This window comes from Cucurbitaria berberidis, assembly GCF_010015615.1.
Source record: "Cucurbitaria berberidis CBS 394.84 unplaced genomic scaffold K460scaffold_4, whole genome shotgun sequence".
NCBI lineage: Eukaryota > Fungi > Ascomycota > Dothideomycetes > Pleosporales > Cucurbitariaceae > Cucurbitaria > Cucurbitaria berberidis.
In genome coordinates, this window is record NW_024468938.1 from 1,120,929 (window position 1) to 1,141,351 (window position 20,423).

A 20,423-nucleotide genomic window follows, 5' to 3' on the forward strand; every position below is an offset into this window, starting at 1 on the left:
CGGGTCGTCTCTTTCCAAGCAACTCCTTGCCGTTCACACCGTTGCGCTTCCTCACGACACTTTCTCAGCTACGGGACGTTGAGCTGCGCGGCAATCTTCGGTCCCTCCCATTCATTTGTTTCTTTTGCTCAAACTTCCCTTCTTAATTCGCCGCGACCACCAAACCTGCAGGGAAGCTGCTTGCTCGTGCATGCAAACACCCCCTCATAGCCTTCGCCCTGCGTCACCACACCTGAGCCTACCCTCTTCTTGCTCGTCCATGGCGTCTTTCTCATAGCCACTTTGCTCAGCATCTGGAGCATATCTTCTCCGCATCTGCCTTTACCACATCTACAAACACCAAACGGCCCTTTCCTTCCCTGGGAGCTGCGCCCCTGCCCAGTGCTCGAGACATTACACCACGTCGATTATCGCGCAATAGCACTCTCTCGCCGCCGCAAACGGAGCCTCCAGTACCTTCAAGGCTTTGGGCGCGCTGTTGACCGCACTGGATCTGATCAGTAGCACATCCCATGGCCGCTCTCGTATCGTCTCGCCAGAACCCAGCGCCAGTCCAGCAATTGACACCCCCAAGTAGCTCCCACGGAGGGGCCTCGTGGGATCTCGCTGTGCCTCTAAACAATTCGGTGCGTAGGATCATTCCAACCCTGATGTCACAATGTCACATGGTTTTCGTTATGGCTCCGCACACTACTGCAGGTGGTGATCATGCCGCACCGTAGCGCCAACTTGATCGGCACAACCCCCCTTCCCAATACTCAAGCTACTAGACAATATTTTGGCCTTGCTGACGGTGATTTCAGAGAGCGTCCTACGATCAAGAGCCTTACATGTCTGAATACGTCACGTCCGCGCACTCCCCCCGCCAGCCCCTCACATCGCAAGCCAATGGCTTCGCAAAACCTGTTCGCTCAACGACTTGGGAATCGCAGGATGCATACCATGAGAACAGTCAGCCATATCTCGTCCCAGACCGCGTCAATGAGCTGCACAAGAAGCCCAGTGGGGACATGAGCGCGAGCAACAGTGAACAAGATAGTGTCTTGGAGTACTACAAGAGTCATGCCAACAATAAAAAAGGACCGTCGGGCCCCGCAAAGGCAAAGGGTAAGAAGAAGCCTACCAAGGCCGGTGCAGTAGATCCAAACTGGGCTGCACTCGAGTACGACCAAAACAATTGGATACACCGAGATAAGCTCAAAGAGATCGAAACCAAGGAACTAGAGGAGGCAGGGTTTAGGGTCGGACGCAGCAGTAGATCCAACAGCCGTTCGCAGAGTGCTACCCGAAGGTCACGAGATCGCACGAATTCGGAGATGACTGAGTTCTCGCAAAATGAAGAAGGCCACTATGAGCCTCGAAAAGTCATTTCTCCCATACCAGCTGAAGACGAAGAGGCCGTGGAGGATTTCCGCGCTTGGAGTGCTAGGGCTCAGGAAGAAGGCGCACCAGAGCTTGAGCCCAACTCGACACGAATGAACCACTCTGTGAGACCGAGCACTTCTCGCATACCTCTGCCCAAGACTAGTGGTATACCTGTACCGTCTTCGGTGGCAGATCGCGATGCGCCACTGCCGAGGTCTAGAACAGGCAGTGCAAACTGGAGCGGCGACGCTATAGCTACCAATGGTGCGCGGATACGGAGCGGCAGCGTGGGGAGTCAGGCTTTGCTCGACGATGTAGAGGATGGGCGCCAGACAACCCCACCTTACGGCCATACTCGCAACATTTCTTCAACCGGCAGTGTGACACCGCCAAAGTCCCCTCAGAAATATCCGGTCAAGGCCAAAACTCTGGGCAAGCCGAACCCCGCCTCTGGAGCACGAAAGACCAGCGTCCGGAAGACGCAGCCAAAGAGTCGAAATACTTCGGGCACCTCGCCTCCAAAGCGCCCTGGTACCAGTGGTGGATCTGTGTCTCGTCCTACTACCAGTCATCGACCAGAAGGTGACGCTCCGTGGCTTGCAACAATGTACAAACCAGACCCACGTCTACCTCCAGATCAGCAAATCATTCCTACGCATGCGAAACGAATGAAGCAAGAGCAATGGGAGAACGAGGGCAGAGTAGGCTCCATGTACGACAAGCAATTCCGGTTGCTGAATGACGAGCCGCCCAACAAGCGTCTTTCGCAAATACAGCCCGTCGATATTGAAAGCGCACAACAGAACGAAACATGGCCACTACCCAGTCCGACGGCGCAACAATCGCCTCTCGAGAAGATTGACCGGAATCTTGCTAAATCACCAACCACTGAGCAGGGAGGCTATAAGCTCACCCCAACGATTCCCCAAGGCGCTCGTGCTCTCTCGCCGAAGCTAGCGCCGCCTATTACGGCCCCTCAACCGAAGCCTACCACCACTCGGCTACCCGAGTCCAAGGAAGAGGAGGAGGCTAAGGAGAAGAAGGGCTGTGGCTGCATTGTCATGTAGCTTTCATTACTTCATATACCCATTTCCTTTGCGTTCACACCAACTGTATTCCGAGATGCTTCTCCTTCTGTACATGGCGTTCCATGGAGCTCACACGGGGGTGAATATACCTTCAGTTAGTCTTTCACTTCTTGTATTATGGGCTGGTAGCGTACAGCGTTTATTTTCATATCTCTCGCTTTCCCCCCAACATGGCACCATATGCTTAACTTCCCCGCAGCTGCTTTTCATATTGTCAGATCTGAGCGTTCACTCAAGCGTCTTTTTACTATTTGGAGCTTTGGCGATTCATGCGCAGCACTAGCCTTGTCTCCGCCGTTTACCAACGTTAGTCGACCTAACTTCATTTCAGAGAGGGAGCGTGTATTTGGCTTCAGAAATGCAGTCGAAGCTGGAGTAAGGGGCAAGCTGCAAACGAGACACGGATGGAGGAACATGTCTACGGCTGGTCTATTAAGTTGCAGCAACTAGCTGCGTGTGGAGTAGTAGCATGTACAGACATTTTATGATACCTTTTGCTCCTCTAGATGTCGTGCCGCCTGTTGCTGAAAATCTAGTGACTAAGCAATTCGACCTGAAAGCAAACATAGTTAGTTATATGTTGTGCTTTGTCGATGCTTTGCACTGTCATTCTCCGCTAGGTGAGGAGCTGCCCGGAACAAATACGTTGCCGAAGCATGCACAAAGTACTATTCTTATAAATAAAAATAGCGCATGACTCGTGCCTCGATCTCGGAGTTTTCGTTTCTTCCTGTTGCTTTCGGCACCGTTGGCGCTAGATATCCACTCCACATCACGTGCATGACTCTCGCTACCAGCGCCAAGCCACCACAAACGTGCGAATTTCAAGCGCGGACTTCGAACTTTTACTTCCCTATCCATCAATACCAACTCTTCGAGGAACCCCGACAGATAGAAATCAATCATCATGGTATGCATCTCTGCCCCCCGAAGCCATCTTTACGATCGCGCATCTCGACTGCGCAGATCGTGATCCAGCCCTGACACCACTACCCCGCCACCTTGACGTGCAAGAACCCTATTAACACATCTCACAGTCGGACGGAGAAGACGATACCAAGTCCCAAGTCAGCGCGGCCGCCGAGGTCGAGGTTTCCGCCGATGCATCGGCTGGAAAGGGCCAGATGAGCGTCCTCGAGGCCCTCAAGGGAGTCCTCAAGCTCGCTCTCATCCACGACGGACTCGCCCGCGGTCTGCGCGAGGCCTCCAAGGCCCTCGACCGTCGCCAGGCACACATGTGCGTTCTCAACGAGGCTTGCGAGGAGGAGGCATACAAGAAGCTCGTTGTTGCGCTGTGCTCTGAGCACAAGATTCCGTTGATCAAGGTCCCGGATGGCAAGCAGCTCGGCGAGTGGGCTGGTCTCTGTACGTAATTCCCTGACAGTGCGCTGAGGACATGGGCTAACAGTATGAACAGGCCAGATCGACCGTGAAGGCAACCCCCGCAAGGTCGTCAACTGCTCTTGCGTTGTTGTCAAGGATTGGGGTGAGGAGTCCCAGGAGCGCAGCATCCTCCTCAACTACTTCCAGACCGAGCAGTAAACGTGCCGCGTTACGCGCACGATGCCCAAAAACATACACGGCCTCCTCTTCCGCATCATCTTCCCTTGTCCGCATCGGTCCGGTTCTTTTCGTCGGTATGGTCTGACTTTTAGGCATGGCTTGGAGCATTGAGGGATGAATGGGCGGAGATATGAGGGCGTTAGGTGATGGGTTGCATGGTCATAGACAGGCTTTATTGCCCTGAAAATCATACGAGGAATGGATTCAAACGACAAAGACATTTGTGCCGCTCTTTTGGAATGTGATACCATGACGTGATGGCGATGGATGTGGTCTTGCAGTGCCTTTTACTCGTTGATTCTTGGGGTCTATTCTACTCATTCACTTCGCCATGCTTCCATCCTCGACTATGAAAACATCATCAACCAAGTAATTGCACTCCTTCGAAACCCCTGCTTCCATCACCGCTGTACCTGTACATCTCCTTCGATTTTCTCGAGCACCTCCACCATCCAGTCCCTAATGCTCTCGCTATCCTCGGGCGGCACAGGGTAATGATGTCCCATGTCCCACTGCATAACCTCACTCTTCCCCTCGGCTACATCATAGTACCCTTCAATCAGCCCTTGTCCCGCCCAATGCCACTCATCCTGCTTCCCTTGTACATGGAACGTAGGAACCGCAATCTTAGCATCCAGCAGCTGTTTCCGCTCTACATCCGACAGCCCAGACCTCCCAACAAGATCGACGACCGAACCAGGAATCAACGGCGGCGGATACGATCCACAAACACTCAGCGCGAAATCGAAATCCAACCAAGCCAACTCTTCGCCACCATCTGCTTGCGTACCAAGCGCCCGCCGTACCTCGACGCCTTTTAGTAGCCCCGCAACGACCTTGGTGCCTTGGCTGAAGCCTATCAAGCCCACGACTCTGCCTCCTTCCGCGCGGATCTTTTGCACCGTGGAGCGCACGAGGTCTTCTACCTCTGGGGCCAGGGCGTTGGTGGATTGCCCTGAGCGCATGATTTCCAGGCTGACCTTTTCGCTGGGAGGAAGCCAGCGTTTGAAGGGGCCGCAGCCGTCGAAGAAGGGGAGGACTCCTGGGCCTGCGGGGGACGGGAACGGTGCTGTGTGGTGTTAGCATGGTACTTTTGTTGTCATGTTCGATGCACGTGTACTTGAAATGCTATATTGGGAGAGAATGTTTTTTGATGTGGGAGGATGTGAGATGGATGGGAGCGAGAAAGGGGATTACTATTCACCTTCAAGGCTCTCAACTTTAAAGTACGGGCTAATCGCTCGCATCAGTCGTGCCAGTTGCACTGTATGCACCGTGGCATTACTTCCTGACCCGTGGAATGCCAGCAGAGTCGGTTTGACAGGTTCTCCCGATCCATTTTCCTTTGGTGGCGTGCTCGTCGACATGTTGGTTGAATTGGATTGCGGTGCCGCCATTGGCGAGAGCGTTCGGTCAATCACCTTCTCTTAACTTAAACTAGTCTTTGTTCGTTTTGCCTTCTTAGTGTTGAGTAGTCTTTATCGTTGTTCAAAGGTTGAAGTTGAGGCCAGCGTCTTCACACGCGAGATTGCGTTTTCGAAGTACCCGCTGTCTTCTACAGTGCACAGACGCCGGATAAGCCAGGACAGCAGTTAAGCCACCTTATCAATATTATCACATTTTAGAAATAAGGCTATTAAGCCACCTATAAAAGCAATTATTGCAAAAATTTTTAGTATATTACTATATAAAACCTTGCAAAACTTTTGTACTATTTAAATTTTTTTAAAACTTTAATTTAGCGGCTGCGCAAAGTAGTTTTAGGTAAAAAAAACAGTAGTATAAATATAGCGTTAATATAACTTTTAGCACTTATAATATAATACTTTTTTATAAATTTTTATGCAGCGTTTTATAAGGCTTTTTATTTACTTTTATTTAATATATTATAAAATTTTTATAAAATTATAGCATTACGTTGCTATTATTTAAGCGCCTAAACAGCTATAAGTTTTTTAGCTTTTACTTTTTTTTTTTTTTTGCACTTTTTTTTAGTAAGTTATTGCAACGCTTTTGCTTTTTCTACTATTTTTTTTTTATATAACGTTACTACAGCTTTTAGCTTTTTTATTTTACTTTTTTAGAATTTTTTTTATTTAGCTTTATATTATTTAATTGTTTTATAAGCGCGCGCTTTTTAGATCTTTTAAAAATTCTAAAAAATAGCGCTGCTATAGTACTCCTGCCTTTGCTGCAAGTTAAGCATTTTACTTTTTTTTTTATACTTTTTTTTAGTATTAAGCGCTGCCTAGAAACTATTATTTTTATAGTAAAAAAGCTTGTTTTAAATTTGTAGTAAATATAATAACTTTTTAAAATATTTAGCTTTAACTTTTGCTTTATTTATAACTGTATTATTTAGAATTTTTTGCAGCTTATTCTAACTATCCCTATTACTATACTTTTTAATTTTTTTATTCTTATTTTGCTTTAAAATATAATTATTAAAGTATTTTAATACAACTTCCGCATCTATTAGCAATACGCCTATAGCCTAAAAAATTTTTTTTATTACTTTAAGCTTTATTGTAAAGCTCTACGCTGCCTAAAATATAAAAAAAAAGTTATTTTTTTTAACGCTAATAAAGCTTTGCAATTAATAAAAATAGCAGTTAAGTTTTTGCAAATAATTAGAAAAAAAAAGTGCAAATAGTACTATATTTAGCAGCTAAAAATTATAAGTTGCGTAAAAAAAAAAAATAGCTAAAAAAATTTTATTACTATTATAAAAATTTATAAAATTTGTAGTAAAATAGCTGCCGTAGCTATTAAAAATTAAAAATTACTATTACTATTTTGCCTTTTCTTTTATAGAGCGCTTAAATACTTATTTAAGCTAGGCTAAACTAAAATTATTATTTATTTATTCTGTAATTAAGTTAGCAAAAAAAACTTTATATTTCCTAGCTTTTATATTATTAACCTAGCTTAATTAAAATTTTAATTTACTTTTATAAATAAGCGCTAGCAGTAGCGCATTTCTATTGCTGCAAATATAAGCTAAAAGCATTATTTATTTTTTATTGCTATTTTAGATAGCTGCTGTACACTCTTTTACCTGCTAAATTACTTTAAAAAAAACTTATTTTAAGCAAGCTATAATGCTAATAAAAAAGCTTTTTTTATTTATATTATATATATCCTGCGCTTTAATGCGATACTCGCACATTTTTAAATATAATAATTTAAAGTATAGCTTATATTTTTTATAAAAGTTAGCTTAGTAGTAGTTGTAATTAATTCTAGCGCTTTATTTAAAAGTAAGTTCGGCGTTATAATAATATAAAAATTAAAAAATCTAGCATTTTAAAACTTTTTATTCTGCTACTAAATTTATAAAATTCTGTATTATCTTTTATATTAGTAGTAAGCTTTACTTTATATATTTTTCTATATATAGTACAAGTTTATACTCTTATTATAAGTTAAGTAATTATTATTATTATTTAGCATTTATATAAAAGCGTGTTTTCCTTTAGTGCCTTTGCAATAAAATTGTTTAATTAATTTTAAATTTTTTTACAATTTTGCAGTATAAAAAAAGTGCGCTAGCTTTATATAATTTAATATATTTAATTACTTTTTAAATTAAGTTTATAGTAGTAGAGTTATAACGCGTTAAAGTTAGGATAATTACAGTGTTTTAATGTTCAGGTGGCTCAACTGCTGTCCTGGCTTATCCGGCGTCCGTGCACTGTATCCTTGAGCTTGAGCTTCAATACTCGCCAGCTGTCTCTTTCAAGTCGCAGGCCTTTTTTTCGCCGCTGATATTTGCGTATCTTATCTTGGATTTCGAAGATATGCGTCTCGGCCCTAAAGGACGGTTGCTCAGATGCTGTTGCAGATCTCCGGTTATCGGCCCACACTCGTCATTCGCCAAGGATGTTAGACACGACGATGTCTTTACTACGGACTGGCTTTGTCGTCTAATTTTCTTGCAAGTTTGGAGGTCTTTCGAAGCTGTTAAGAAGCTTGTGTTTGTGGAGGAAGAAGTTGCGGCTATTATCGGGCATCGAGGGTTACCGTAGTGGGGTTAGTTTTCAGGATCGCAAGATGATTGCAGCTGAAGCAGTCTTATAATTGGGAGTGCTCAGAAGGAAGGAATTGGGGATGAGGTCGCCCGTTATATTCTCATCACCATTATTGGCCGACTAACCTCGGTGCATACATAATCTAGCCTACTAGAGCTTCAGATGACTTCTATCTTGATGAACTCTGAAACTCTACAAAGACACTTGAATACTATGTACTCGGCTTTCACCCTTTGGCGCAATGTGAGTTGTCGAATGATCACCATACCGTGAATCTATGGACTAAAATACACAAATCAAATGGACTAGTGGAAAACATGGTATAACCGCCCACGAGAAGAGGAAATATAAACAAGACACGGTACCACAGAATGTCAGAGCTCACGCTCAAGACGTCGATGACTCAGTCTCCGCCCTCGCCGTATCAACAGATTCCTTTCTCTTCTTCCCGCTCTTCACCGAAGTACCACTAGCCCTTGAGCTCGCCCTGGTCCGCCCCTGCATATCTTCTTCCCTCACCATCCTGAGAACCTCCCGCCCACTCTCCGTCTTGCCCATTCGTGCTACCAAGGCCGTGTTTTCTCTCTGCAGCTCGCCAATCTGCTCTTTCAGCAGCTTGTTTTCTTCCTCCAAGATGTCTGTTCTCTTTTTATACTCATCGCGTTCCCGTTGTGCTTTCCCAAGCTGGTTCTTATCAGCTTCTTTCTGTTGGCGGGCGAGGAGCTTTTTGGTTTCCTTCTCTCGACGCTCTTCCAGTCTTCGGATCTCCTTTTGGAATTTGTCTTCCTGCCTTTTTCGCTCCTTTTCGTGTTTCTCGTTGGCCTTCTCCATTTCTTTCTGCGTCTTTTGGTTTTCATTCTGCAACTCTTGGGTTTGCTTCTCGCGCGCTTGTTCGAGCTGCTCCTTGAGCTGATGTTTCCTGTCCTCAATTTTCTGCATCTCACGTGCATGTGGGCTGTCATCAGTCATTGCTGGGATGGATTGCAGTGACGCTGTTGAGGGTGTTGGGATCGAGTCATCGATTGGGAGTCCATCGGGTGCATTATTGAATTGCTCAGCTGAGGCGAAAGATTCCACAGAAGAGGATGCACTCGATGAGCTACTGGAGGATGTGCGCTGGACCGGATTGATAGCGTCTGGGATGTACGCACCAACTGAGTCCTTTAGCTGACCTAGTAGGCCTTGTTGGTCATCAGTGCTTTTGTGCACAGTCCGTTGTGATAGCCGCCGCAGGGCAGGTGAGGGTCTATCAGCTATGCTAGTTCCTATGCCAGCTGTGATACCGTTCGATTGAGTTATTGACAGAGCACGACCTGAGTCGTGGTGCTGTGGGGTATCAATTGTGCCATCTTCTCCGATCGTTGCTGCGTCTTCTGTAGTTTCGCTCTTCGCGCAAGCCCAATCAAGAAACTTGACTGCGTCCTGCACAATACTACTCGGTACATTTCTTTCGACCATGAATCGCGGTATGCCGCCTCCAGGATCACTTCGCGTGACCATTATCCACTCCACTGGATTCAATTCGGCGTCGCTCTCACCCGCCTCTTTGGTGCTGGCTAATGGTATCTCTCTAATCATCTCGATAGACTCGTAGAACCCGCGAACCATCCCACTCCGAATTGGAGCCTCTGGATGTGTCACTGGTATTGAAACAACCATGAAGTGTCGCGGTATCGCATTGTCGACTTTGGAGGCTTCGGTGAGGCAGGTACTCGAGGTGATCAGCAACGTGATGAATTCCCGCGGGGAGGTTGGTCCTGGGAACTGTGCGGACAGCTGGTATACTGTTCGTGTCAGTACTGATATGCCCCCTTCACCACCGTAGCCTAATCACATACCCTCCAGCTTTCCTATGCCGTCCACAGTGATGTCTTCCAAGCGTTGATCTCCTCCAATTCCTCTCACGTTGCCCTCGCCAGGCCCGCCTTGAATCTCGAGACTTTCTGGAAACTCTGTTTGCATTGCGCGCTTCCACTTCGCAAACCCGAGCCCCTCATGTACGCTCGTCCGCGCGAACCACGCGCCATGACGGTCATGTCCTGCCATCTTGAAGACACTCATGCCGGTCGCTGCCTCCTTATTGCCCAGCTTGACTGGTTTCCCCCACGACTTCTGCAGTTCTTCGTGCTCCTTTGCTGGAGGTGGCCGTCGTACCTCGGACTTGGTAAGGTCTGCAGCGTTGGATGCGGGCGTCGGGTCTGTCCGCGTTCGCTGCGCCGACTCGTACGGCGTGCCATTCGGGGGAGGAGGAACCGAGTTTGCGATGAGTTCGGCATTCGACAGGATTTCTGGAAGGAATGTTTGGAGATTGTCAGTTGGTATGTCGCCAAAGTCCTTGGGTCTCAGACACTCCAGGGCCGTGTGCAGCTCCGACATGATGGGTTATTGAGGCGTAGGCGATGCTTGCAAAGTGAGGCACAGATACAGGAGGGTCGACAGATAATGCAGTTGTATCAGAAAGAGGCTCTTTAGACGTGTCTCCTAATTCAAGTGAATGTATTCCGCGGCAGCCGTAGTGTGATGGGTCACGAGCGATGAAACGGCAACGCTACAAACAATGCAGAAGGGAAATGTGGGCATAGAACTGGAATGAGAAAGAACAGCATAGAACAAACAGAGTATCAGCGGGTAAGGAGAGGTAACATTACGAGTTAGAAGGCTGCTGGTACGCACGCTCACATTTGTATTCCCGACGTCATCCCTGCGGGCTCCCGAAATTCGCGGGGTCGGCCAGAAAGCCTACTCCAGGGCTATGCATACTAACAAGACGGCACACCACCTTACGTCACTCCAAACTAGACTTGGTCTTGCTTGCGAGATCAGTCCACATCTATGTTGAAGTTTAAAGCCAGCTTCCAGTTGTTTTTTAATACTCTAATGTCATCCCTAGTTCAAGCATTCGTTAGAGACAACCATTGGAGAGATTTTCCATAAGTAGCATTCCAGCATCCAGCATCTGAAGATATCCAAGCACAAACATGAACAAGATCCTCCGCCATATAGTGCCTCTATATAGTGCACTGTTTCTCACGGCTCTTAGGGGCAGTTTATGCAGCGGTGGGTCCCATGGTAGCACCAACCAATGGCGTCGCTTCCCGTCTGGGATGGATCCAGGGCCCGTGCTCTTTGTTTATCTTAGCCCTAGCCGATACCCAACATAACCTCTCTCCACCCACAGACCACTTCAGAGTCTCCGCACAACTTTCCTCGTTCTATACTACTCGCTCTATTGCTCTGCGTTGATTGCAATATGGCGCGCCGTTCCGCCCGACTGCAGAAGGTATGTACCTGCACCCAGTGCTTCCCTCCCATCTGGGGTTTGTTTACCTTTGCTAATCCGTCTCGTAGCGGTCAACCACCCCCGCAGACACCTCGATGAGGTCGAGCGACAGCTGGCATACGGCTTCCTCGCCGCCCCTAGAGCTTCCATCGCTCCCAGAACTACCCGATCCCAACATGAAGACGCCGCAAAAGCCCACCGTTGAAGGGCGCCAGCCCACGTCGAAGCTCCCACAAGCAACGCCTACACCGCTCAAGAGCAAGTCGTCCAAGTCACTGCTCGCAGCCGCGTCCAGCCGCACGCCCAAGGATCGCACGCCCATCAAGCCTGCGGGCCAGGAAATGCATCCAGCACATCATCACGCCAGCACGGCCAAGGTCCTTGACGAAGCGCGCTGGTTGGGCTTTCAGGCGTTGGGCGCGTATACAGCGCCTCCCAAGTCAACGGCAGTGGGCCAAGGTACACCTTCGAAGACTCCAGTACCTACTCCAGCGAAAAACGTTGCTCACGTGGTGTCGTCGCCCGACTTCCGCTTCCGCTTCAAGTCTCCATTCCCCTTATCGAAGGGCTCTAAGAAGGATGAAGCAGGACTGAGCCCGAGCTCGCGCAACATCCTGAAAGACGCGGCCATTAGCGGGACTCCTGGTGGCGGAAGCCGCGCTTTGTTTGGTACGTCTGATCTCTGTACACACAGTTGAGAGGGTTCCAACACATACGCCTGGAACACTTTATAGAACCCTTACCTCTTCTACTCATGAATATCCACTGACTGCTACTCTCCTACAGGTACGACTGAGTTCTCCACAAAGGCGGACATGTCCCCACAGCGCAAGAAAATGGAGCCCAAAGGCAAGATGGCGCGCTTCAGTGACGTCCACATGTCACAGTTCAAAAAGATGGATTCGATTGCAAATCACCCATCAGCTTTCCGCGCCGACCCCAGCCGATTCAAGCCTGTCGTTGGCCAGCCGCTCAAGAAATCGCCTTCGAAGCCCGAAGTAGCAAAGCCTGAGATGAACAAGTTGAAGCGCACACAGTCGAAGATGGACATGGCAGAGTCAGCTGGTACGACCGCTGGCGGGCTGAAGCTTATGCAATCAAAGATGGATATTGCAGAGTCCGCGAGCAAAATCCCCCCGACACCTCTGAAGCGGACTCAGTCGAAAATGGACTTGACGGGCTCCGGTCTGCCGCGCTCTCGATCGACGGTTCGTCTCATTTCTGATGGGCGCCCAGCTTCTCGCGAAGGCAACGGAAACCCTACCGCAAAGCGTGTCAAGCGCACCGAGTCCGACGATGCTGCCACAACTCGTCCCATATCTCAAGAGGGCAAACCTGTGCCTGCAGCTCCAACCCCAGCGCGCAAGATCACTTCTCAGACCGCACTTCCTCGACTTGCTGCTAGGCTGATGACACCTACTAAATCCTCGATTGCTCGTTCGCAGAGCGTCAAGGTTGCAAAGTCTAGCTCGATGATTCCATCTCTGCTAAAGTCCCCTTCTACAAACAACCTCATGAAGTCACCTTCCGCGGGCAATCTCTTCTCCCCTACAACCATTGCTCAGTCGATGAGAGATGGGGCTCGTGAGAGTATGCGCAAGGTACGTTAGCCGCACAATATACACTCGAGATTACCTTGTTTCGAAGATCCTAAAGTGCCTCATGTTGAGTTAAGACATATCCTGACTAACAAATTTCTAGGCAAACCAAAACCTACAGCGTGTTCGCTCGATCCTTCGCACTCCTAGCCGCAAATTCTCGGATGACCCTACGAAGATTGCAGCGGGTACTCACATGTCACCTCCACCTGCCCTGAACTTCGAGAAGGCTCTTCCTTCAATCCCTGCTACGGCACCCGTCAAGAAGCATGTCAACTTCAGCAGCAGCACGCTCGCGCGGACAGCCGACGTGGAGCTCGGAAAGTCGCCGTCGCCGGTCAAGTTTAGAGCTGGCAGTGAGATGCCCGCTGGAGCTGTCGTGTATCCTACCCTTCAGCCGAGCGTTCAATATCCAGACCTGGCCCAGGACGATGAGGCCCCAGCGGCTTCCCCATCACGGCGCCTAACGTTCGGCGGCGACATTCCAAATCAACCCTCTCAGTTCTCCTTCGAGTCTGGCAAACCCATCAACTTCGGTAAGTTAGCTTGCCTACCTCTTAGAACCAATTTGTTTAAGATCTGCCTTTTATACTGCTTCCCAAAGCGCCCAGCCAGTGCCAATTGTCATTAGGACCTTGCTAACATGACTCTAGGTCCTGCATCGACGGGTACGATACGCATGGTCCGGAAGAGCGACGCCTCATCCTTCGCCGACGGCAAGAAGCGCAAGTTGGACACTTTGCAGGAAGCATCTGATAAGGAGAACGACGAGCCTGCTGAAGAGGACGTGCGTTCCACAAAGAAGATGAAACCAACGCCCACCGCGCCTCCGAGGACTCCTGCCAGCACAAGCAAGCTGTCTCGCCATACTCCTGGACGCAGCAACGCTATCAGCAAGTCTCGGCTCAACTTCCTTGCTACCCCCAAACGAAGCAAGGCTTAAGTCAGCCTCGTAGGGGTTGAAGCGCTTCGGGCTTGCTGATTTGGAATCGCTATTCATATGTGCACAAAATTGCCAGCGATACTGAGCTACCTCCGGAATCTCTTTGGGGCCTTGATCAGATTTATCAGCTTTGCATGGTCGTTCTCTCCCTCATTCATCGCATGCTGGCGTTTTGGTTACGGCCTGGAAGACACACATTCATGATCCATGACCACTTTCCTTCAGTCACTTTCTTTACTTTTTGTCATGACATCTGTGCCGTAATGGCTGGCGAATGGGGTACATTGGCTGTCAAAATCTTTTCTTGTTTCTTGTTTCCATGTGTTCTGTGGACACTTCATATTACGACACGTGTCGGTCTTTACGACAATACTTAGCTGCTTGTATCATATAACGAATGGATGAGTGCATACTTTGCTTTGCGCATGCGAGAAGCCGACTTCCACCTCAAACACGAACGTGACTGCATGACTAAGCCGAGGACCCTGTCGAGGCTCGGATCTTTGCCGGAATCGACGTCAGGCCGCTTCAACATTTGGCCGATCAACAAGCAACTCCACGCTTATAGAGAAGACCCCACCACCACCAGCACGCTCAGCACGCTCAAACTGCTTACTACGTCATCCAAGCACGCGCGGACACATCACGGCCCTGCTATCTCGGCGGGCTACAGTCGCACAACATATTCACCGTGGCGTCTTCCAATAAGGTTGTGGATGATCTGAAGAAATCTTTCAACTTCTTCAGGAATCACCCGTTCCTTGGCACAACCTCGAGTCCGCCGACAGCCGATAATAGCGATCTACCCACAGACACGCTCGCGAAGGTTACCCGTTTCCTACAACAGTTAGGTCTCAACGATCTCGCCGAATTTATCACAAACCCCCGCTTCAACGACCCGGCCTACCTCACTACACTTGCAATCGCACTAGCTGCCATCTTCGTCACCATGTCTTGGTTCTCGCGCTCCGGTGGGAGCGGGGGCTGGGGAGGCCGCTTCTCTCCCTTTGGCCGGCAGGACAGTTCGCAAAATGCGGGTGTGGTCAACGACTCGGATTTCTCATACATTACAAACGAAGATTTACGGAGGAATGGGGCAGCACAGGCCCCAGAGATAGTGGACTGGGACGACAAGAATCCTGAGCGGGAGACAGATGTCTTGATCTTCAAGGAGAAGAGGACTCATTACCCTACGCACTTCCCGGCGCACAGCATACGTGATGGAGACCTGAGGATTGGGACGGTGCGTCAGGCGGCCGCAAAGAAATTGGGCATCGACAATCCGGGGCGCATACGCATGTTCTACAAGGGACGAAATCTAAAGCACGACGAGCGGACTGCGCGAGAGGAAGGCCTACGCGGTGACGGATCTGGGAGCGAGATCTTGGTTACAGTTGGCGATGCCGCTGCTGGCGGTCTTGCGCCCGGCTCAGAAGCCGCACCTCAACGCCCTTGGAGCGACGGCGAGGAAGACGATGACGACGATGACGACGACGTCGACTCTGGCGCCAACAACACGGGCAAGAAGAAGTCCCGCAAACGCGGCGGCAGGAAGAGCAAGAAGAAAGTCTCGTCCTCTGCCAACGCTTCGGGTAATTCTACCCCGGGCTATGTAGGCGCTGGCGCCAACGCAGAATACCTCCCTATACCCTCGCATGTCAGCGCCACCGCACGACCCACCTCCGCCCCTCCACAGAGCACTCCACGGGCCGCCACCCCAGTCACCGCAATGGGCAAGCTTGATGCTATAGCCAGCAAATTCCACACCGAATTCGTGCCGATGGCGATACAGTACATGAATAACCCGCCAGACGAGAAGGCTAAGAGGGTATTCGAGTATAAGAAGTTGAGCGAGACGATCTTGACACAGATCATCTTCAAATTGGATGGTGTGGAGACGGAGGGCGATCAGGAGGCGAGGCTGAAGAGGAAAGCGCTGGTTAAAGAGGTCCAGAATCTGTTGACCAAGTTGGATGAGGTTGGGAAAGCTGGCTAAATATGGGCCGAGCATCTTGCTTCGCGTGACTGATACTGGATAGTGAAGAATGGCGAATAGGCATTTTCAGGTCGTCAGATTGTACTGACCAGGTAGACTGCGTTTGTGGGCATCTAGCGAATGGCGCTGAATCAAGGATCGTGTCTAGTCGAATCATAATGCCTTCGGTTGATCCCCCAGCTACACACTTCGTTCAGACTTCGCCATGACTAACTACAACCTCAACCAGGGATACTACGTTGATCCTCAAAGGAACAGTTTCGCAACTGGGGTACTGACGCACTCGCTTGCACTTCCAGTCTCCGGTCTTGAGCGCCGCTTGGCTTTCATTCCACACTCATTCCTTTTTCGCTTTCATGGAGGTTAAGTAGGTTCCTGACAACAACCCTGTTCAACGTAGGAATTAGTACGAATACTCAACCTACCATACAGGGCTTGTCTCATTTCCAGCATAGCTTCCACCCGCTGTACCGCATCTCGAATGCTTTGCATTCGAGCTGTCATTCCACTCCCCTCAGGGCCTAGCGTATGATCACTGAAGGAGTTCGACTTGTGTTTACGCTATATAGTCTATGTCAAGCCGACATGTTGTAGATTAAGCGTAAGTAAGCCCTGCGATATGCAGTAACAATTCACGTGCCGTGGGCTATTTATGGCAGAATTGTGGCCGGAATGCGGAGACTTGCCCGGTAGACTGCTCAAGGGAAGCTGAGCTCGCTAGTGACTGTAGCTTGTTTCTCAAACCCATTTCCTTTGTATGCTTTTTGCTGGTCTGTGTTAATCGACTATAGCTCGGCTGCACCGTTTCTTTGAATCTACACAAGGAAGATTCGAACAAAGGTATTGACAGCTACAATTACACTTCAGTGGCTTAGCGAATCCTACGAGCGTCACAAAAGTCTTTGTTAATATTGAGAACTTCGAGAGCTAGGGGTCAGTAAGGAGATCCTTGTTGTGTAGCCAGTTGACTTGAAAGAAGTAGGATGCAGTACATGTATTCTTTGTTGACAAACCCAACTTTGCTAATTGGAAAGTAAAAGTATAAATGAGCACGTAGACTCTCAGATATAAAATCCATAATTCAAAATGGCTTTACCTTGCAAATTGGATATTATTGAAGAGCTTTTCGGAAGCCGCGAAATTGAATACTTCTCATGTTGGGACATGATATACGAACATTTATCGCAATCGTTACCCCAACCAACCAAGATGTCTTTACCCTACACGGCAGCAGGCAGCTTTGACCCGCCATTGCCCACTGCAGAAGATGTTGCACGTGGACAGAACATCCGTGATCATATGCGGGGGCCACACTGGTTGTACAGGGTCTTTGACAAATACGTTGTGAAATTTTCGACAAGCCAGACTATTCTACAGGTAATAACCCTCTAAAATTAAAGCAACACTATACTAATTATAATTGTTTAGGAGGCGGAAAATCTCCTCTACCTTGAGAAAAACTCAAAAGTCCGAACGCCCAAGGTATTTGCGGTGTACGCTCATGACGGCGAAGACCCTTTCGGCTGGTACCCAGGCACTCAAACAAGATTTTACTATCTCGTTATGGAGTACATCACAGGTACAACGCTTTCTTCCGAAACATGGAGCACTTTCGACCCGGGTGTACAAAAGATTATAGGCTCCAAGATTGCGGAACAATTGAAGAAATTACGCGAAGTAAGACTCGAATCTGACCCCTACTACGGACGAATCTATAAACAAGGATGGGATCCCGGCTTCAACATGCTTACACTCCCTGGAAACAAGATCTGCGGGCCCTATAAATCGTACGAAGATTTTGTGGATGCAATGTATGAGACCGCAAAATTTCGTGCCGCATCTGGAATCGGCCTATTTTCGACCCCATTCAGTGACAGGACATTGTTTACAATGATAAACTTCAAGTACTCCTTAAACGCAGTTACAGCGGAGGACAAACTGCCTACTCTAACTCATCTGGATCTGAAGCTGGATAACATTATGCTTCAGCAAGATGGTGATGAATATCGCGTTACTATCATCGATTGGGAGTGCCTTGGATGGATGCCGGCATGGGTCGATGCGGTGAGTGTTATGACTAGACTTTGTCCGAAGGACCCGAAAGAACGTGCAGCGTTGGCATTGGAGGTTTCGCATGGCCTTCAGCCATTGAATCTTGCCGTGGTTAGATTTGTAGCCAACTGTACCGGAGAATTGGCTTACAATATCCGATAATCTATTTACTGTCATTTGAGTAGTTACATGTACGGTAGTTGCGTAGTTAGCAAAGCTAAGACGATATCAAACACCCCACTGCCTCTGCTTCCGCTATCACTTTTTCCACCCATGCTTGACTTTGTTGAAGAGCTGATAGATTAGGATTGGCGACCGTGGTAGAAAGGCATAGCGTTAAGAATTCGTGGCGTTTATCCAGGGGAACCGTGCCTCTCTCAACGGTTGTTTCATCAGATGGCCCATCCCATTTTAAAACCTGACCGGTTGAAATCATGCCATAGATGTCGTACACTGTCTTCGAATCTGGGAGTATCCGACCATGACGGTAGAGGAGAATAGCGGCTACTTCAGGTTCAAGATCGGAAACATATATGGTGCTCGTGAAGAGTGGCTGTCCGAGGGGGTTTGGTTCGCCTAATGGACAGGGTTGGGTTTTGATTGTGCATTGGGAGAATTGGGACTCGAAGTCTGTATTTCGCAAGGTCGGTTCTGTAGCTGAGTTTAGGTCTGGGACGAGACTTGTCATGATCAGTTCCGTGGCCTTTCTGTTTCTGGAATTGGAAGTTCGGGGTGATTTCCGGTGAGGTCTTGGAACTAGTAGAGGATATTCCGAAAATGGGAGTGTCGTGGTCACTTCTCAGTAAGGCTCCTAGAGAAGAGAAGTTTATATAGACAACATAGTCTGCCAAAGGTTTGCGCTTTTCCATGAGACAAAGGGAGCAGAGCTTGACTCATGTGATTCATGTTTTACTCCGCGCGGGATGAAACAAAAGAAAAGGCGAAACATAAAGTAAGCGAAATGTTTGCGGCTCCTCTCGGAATTGCTGAAAACTCAATTAGATATACTTGCTTGACTTGGTTGAACAGATGATAGTCGGGTGTGCTGTAAAGTCGTAGATAGAGACAGGAAGCTGGTACCATGTGAATGATACTATCGTGACTCTCCGACAAGACAGATAAAAACGTGGATATTCTGCATAATTTCATTTGTCTCACATATCTTTCCGCCTCCACGGTCCCCGGAATCTCGTATGCTTCATACATCAGCCTCACTGCGACAGTAAAAGACTCGTTCAGTTCCCATTAAACCATGTGCGTATAGTACTGTGCTCAATGATATGTTTGCCCGGATGTTGGCTGATGAACTTTCCAATGTCGAGCTCCATAAGGATATCCCCAATCATACCTCTCGAACATTATGACAGCTCGTCAACAAAAGATGAACCTCAACATGTTCTCTATTCATAACTAAGCTCTTCGAAGTCGTACTAGCTCCCTTCCATTTCCATACGCGAACTCCGACCCTTCTACCCGATCATTACCTGCACGAACGCAGTGATCCAAAATAGACCCCCCGCCACGAGCGACGTCGTTGCTATAAGGAGATCAAAAGTTAGCTTTACATTATCTACGTTCAGTTTCTTGGAGCCTCCACAGCGATAATCTTGACTTCTAGGGTATCCTGAGCTACCTTATCTGGGGATGCTTACCAAGAAGAGTCTGTTGTGCCGTCAGTCGTCAATACGGCGGTGTTAATATGGCACTGCTCATAAACGTTGCGGCAGTCGTTTGCGCCTCTGCGGGCGACGGCGTTGATGCATGCGACAGCATCCACAATCTACAAAGGAGTGATGTTAGTGAAACCACTCGGCTGAGATCTTGAGGAGTAATGAGATCATTTTGCATACAAGACAGTCAGTATTAGGATGCTCATAACAGGTTGCGCGCTTCTGAATCAAGCTACGACCAAATCTAACTACATTTACATAAATGTCAGCTTCAAATTAGGCACTATTGTAGGATGAACAGTCGGTGTACCTGCTGGTGGAGTACTGAATTGCCCATTGTTAAAGGCATCGACGACCTCCTCGGGTGTCATATTATCTCCATTGGGATTCTCGAGAATGCCATCAACCCATTCGGAAAAGGATGTAACTGCCTTGGCGGCAGCTATAGCCTGACCAAGGGCCAGTAGAGAGGTAACGTAAGGGATGAGTTTGACCATTATGTCAATTGGATGCTAATAGTATGGTAGCTGTAGATATGCGGAGATGTGGTGTAAAGCGATAAAAACGGCGGGAAACCATCACTACTTATACATAGGGGAGAGTGCATATGCATACTAGATGGTAGTCCAGTCCAAGGAGGGTTACCTAGCAACAATTCCCAGAGCATATAATGGGTTTGCACAAACAATTTAGCTAGCGTTCGATTCTCGGGCAATGATTCTACTTTAGTAGGAAACACAGTGTTTGTTGCTGACATGCATGATAATTAATACTTTGCAGCGCAAATTCTACGGCCTCGTTCGACCTTAGCCGGAAACATTTATCTTTTATTGCTGA

General features: G+C 48.2%; 8 protein-coding genes across 8 annotated transcripts; 5 read left to right on the top strand and 3 right to left on the bottom strand.

Annotated features, from left to right (window-relative positions):
* Positions 1-512: 512 nt before the first annotated feature.
* On the top strand, positions 513-2,432 carry K460DRAFT_287980 (uncharacterized protein; the record flags this gene model as incomplete). Its single annotated transcript, XM_040929009.1, has 2 exons — positions 513-626; positions 804-2,432. 2 exons carry the CDS (start codon positions 513-515, stop codon positions 2,430-2,432), a joined length of 1,743 nt encoding a protein of 580 aa, XP_040785578.1.
* A 101-nt stretch (positions 2,433-2,533) lies between these two features.
* Positions 2,534-3,025, top strand: K460DRAFT_138168 (uncharacterized protein). The gene has a single exon (XM_040926721.1). It carries the CDS (start codon positions 2,634-2,636, stop codon positions 2,901-2,903), a length of 270 nt encoding a protein of 89 aa, XP_040785579.1. The 5' UTR covers positions 2,534-2,633; the 3' UTR covers positions 2,904-3,025.
* Positions 3,026-3,360: 335 nt separating this feature from the next.
* Positions 3,361-3,995, top strand: K460DRAFT_356800 (40S ribosomal protein-like protein S12; the record flags this gene model as incomplete). The annotated part of the gene is made up of 3 exons (XM_040931987.1): positions 3,361-3,363; positions 3,491-3,818; positions 3,871-3,995. 3 exons carry the CDS (start codon positions 3,361-3,363, stop codon positions 3,993-3,995), a joined length of 456 nt encoding a protein of 151 aa, XP_040785580.1.
* Positions 3,996-4,417: 422 nt separating this feature from the next.
* K460DRAFT_290870 (citrinin biosynthesis oxidoreductase-like protein CtnB) lies at positions 4,418-5,383 on the bottom strand (the record flags this gene model as incomplete). Its single annotated transcript, XM_040929241.1, has 2 exons — positions 4,418-5,085; positions 5,221-5,383. 2 exons carry the CDS (start codon positions 5,381-5,383, stop codon positions 4,418-4,420), a joined length of 831 nt encoding a protein of 276 aa, XP_040785581.1.
* A 3,051-nt stretch (positions 5,384-8,434) lies between these two features.
* Positions 8,435-10,423, bottom strand: K460DRAFT_288825 (uncharacterized protein; the record flags this gene model as incomplete). Its single annotated transcript, XM_040929078.1, has 2 exons — positions 8,435-9,831; positions 9,886-10,423. 2 exons carry the CDS (start codon positions 10,421-10,423, stop codon positions 8,435-8,437), a joined length of 1,935 nt encoding a protein of 644 aa, XP_040785582.1.
* An 874-nt stretch (positions 10,424-11,297) lies between these two features.
* On the top strand, positions 11,298-15,864 carry K460DRAFT_290107 (uncharacterized protein; the record flags this gene model as incomplete). Its single annotated transcript, XM_040929173.1, has 7 exons — positions 11,298-11,327; positions 11,396-11,996; positions 12,114-12,392; positions 12,444-12,928; positions 13,029-13,461; positions 13,579-13,822; positions 14,667-15,864. 7 exons carry the CDS (start codon positions 11,298-11,300, stop codon positions 15,862-15,864), a joined length of 3,270 nt encoding a protein of 1,089 aa, XP_040785583.1.
* Positions 15,865-16,950: 1,086 nt separating this feature from the next.
* Positions 16,951-18,250, top strand: K460DRAFT_356804 (uncharacterized protein; the record flags this gene model as incomplete). The annotated part of the gene is made up of 3 exons (XM_040931988.1): positions 16,951-17,241; positions 17,293-17,928; positions 18,218-18,250. The coding sequence occupies 3 exons, from the start codon at positions 16,951-16,953 to the stop codon at positions 18,248-18,250; spliced, it is 960 nt and encodes a 319-aa protein (XP_040785584.1).
* An 882-nt stretch (positions 18,251-19,132) lies between these two features.
* On the bottom strand, positions 19,133-20,083 carry K460DRAFT_396434 (uncharacterized protein; the record flags this gene model as incomplete). Its single annotated transcript, XM_040936101.1, has 4 exons — positions 19,133-19,453; positions 19,569-19,696; positions 19,767-19,834; positions 19,897-20,083. 4 exons carry the CDS (start codon positions 20,081-20,083, stop codon positions 19,327-19,329), a joined length of 510 nt encoding a protein of 169 aa, XP_040785585.1. The 3' UTR covers positions 19,133-19,326.
* Positions 20,084-20,423: the final 340 nt, after the last annotated feature.

Excerpts from the sequence above, each read along its gene's own strand:
- K460DRAFT_138168 (XM_040926721.1), top strand. The coding sequence starts at position 2,634 with ATGCTTAACTTCCCCGCAGCTGCTTTTCATATTGTCAGATCTGAGCGT.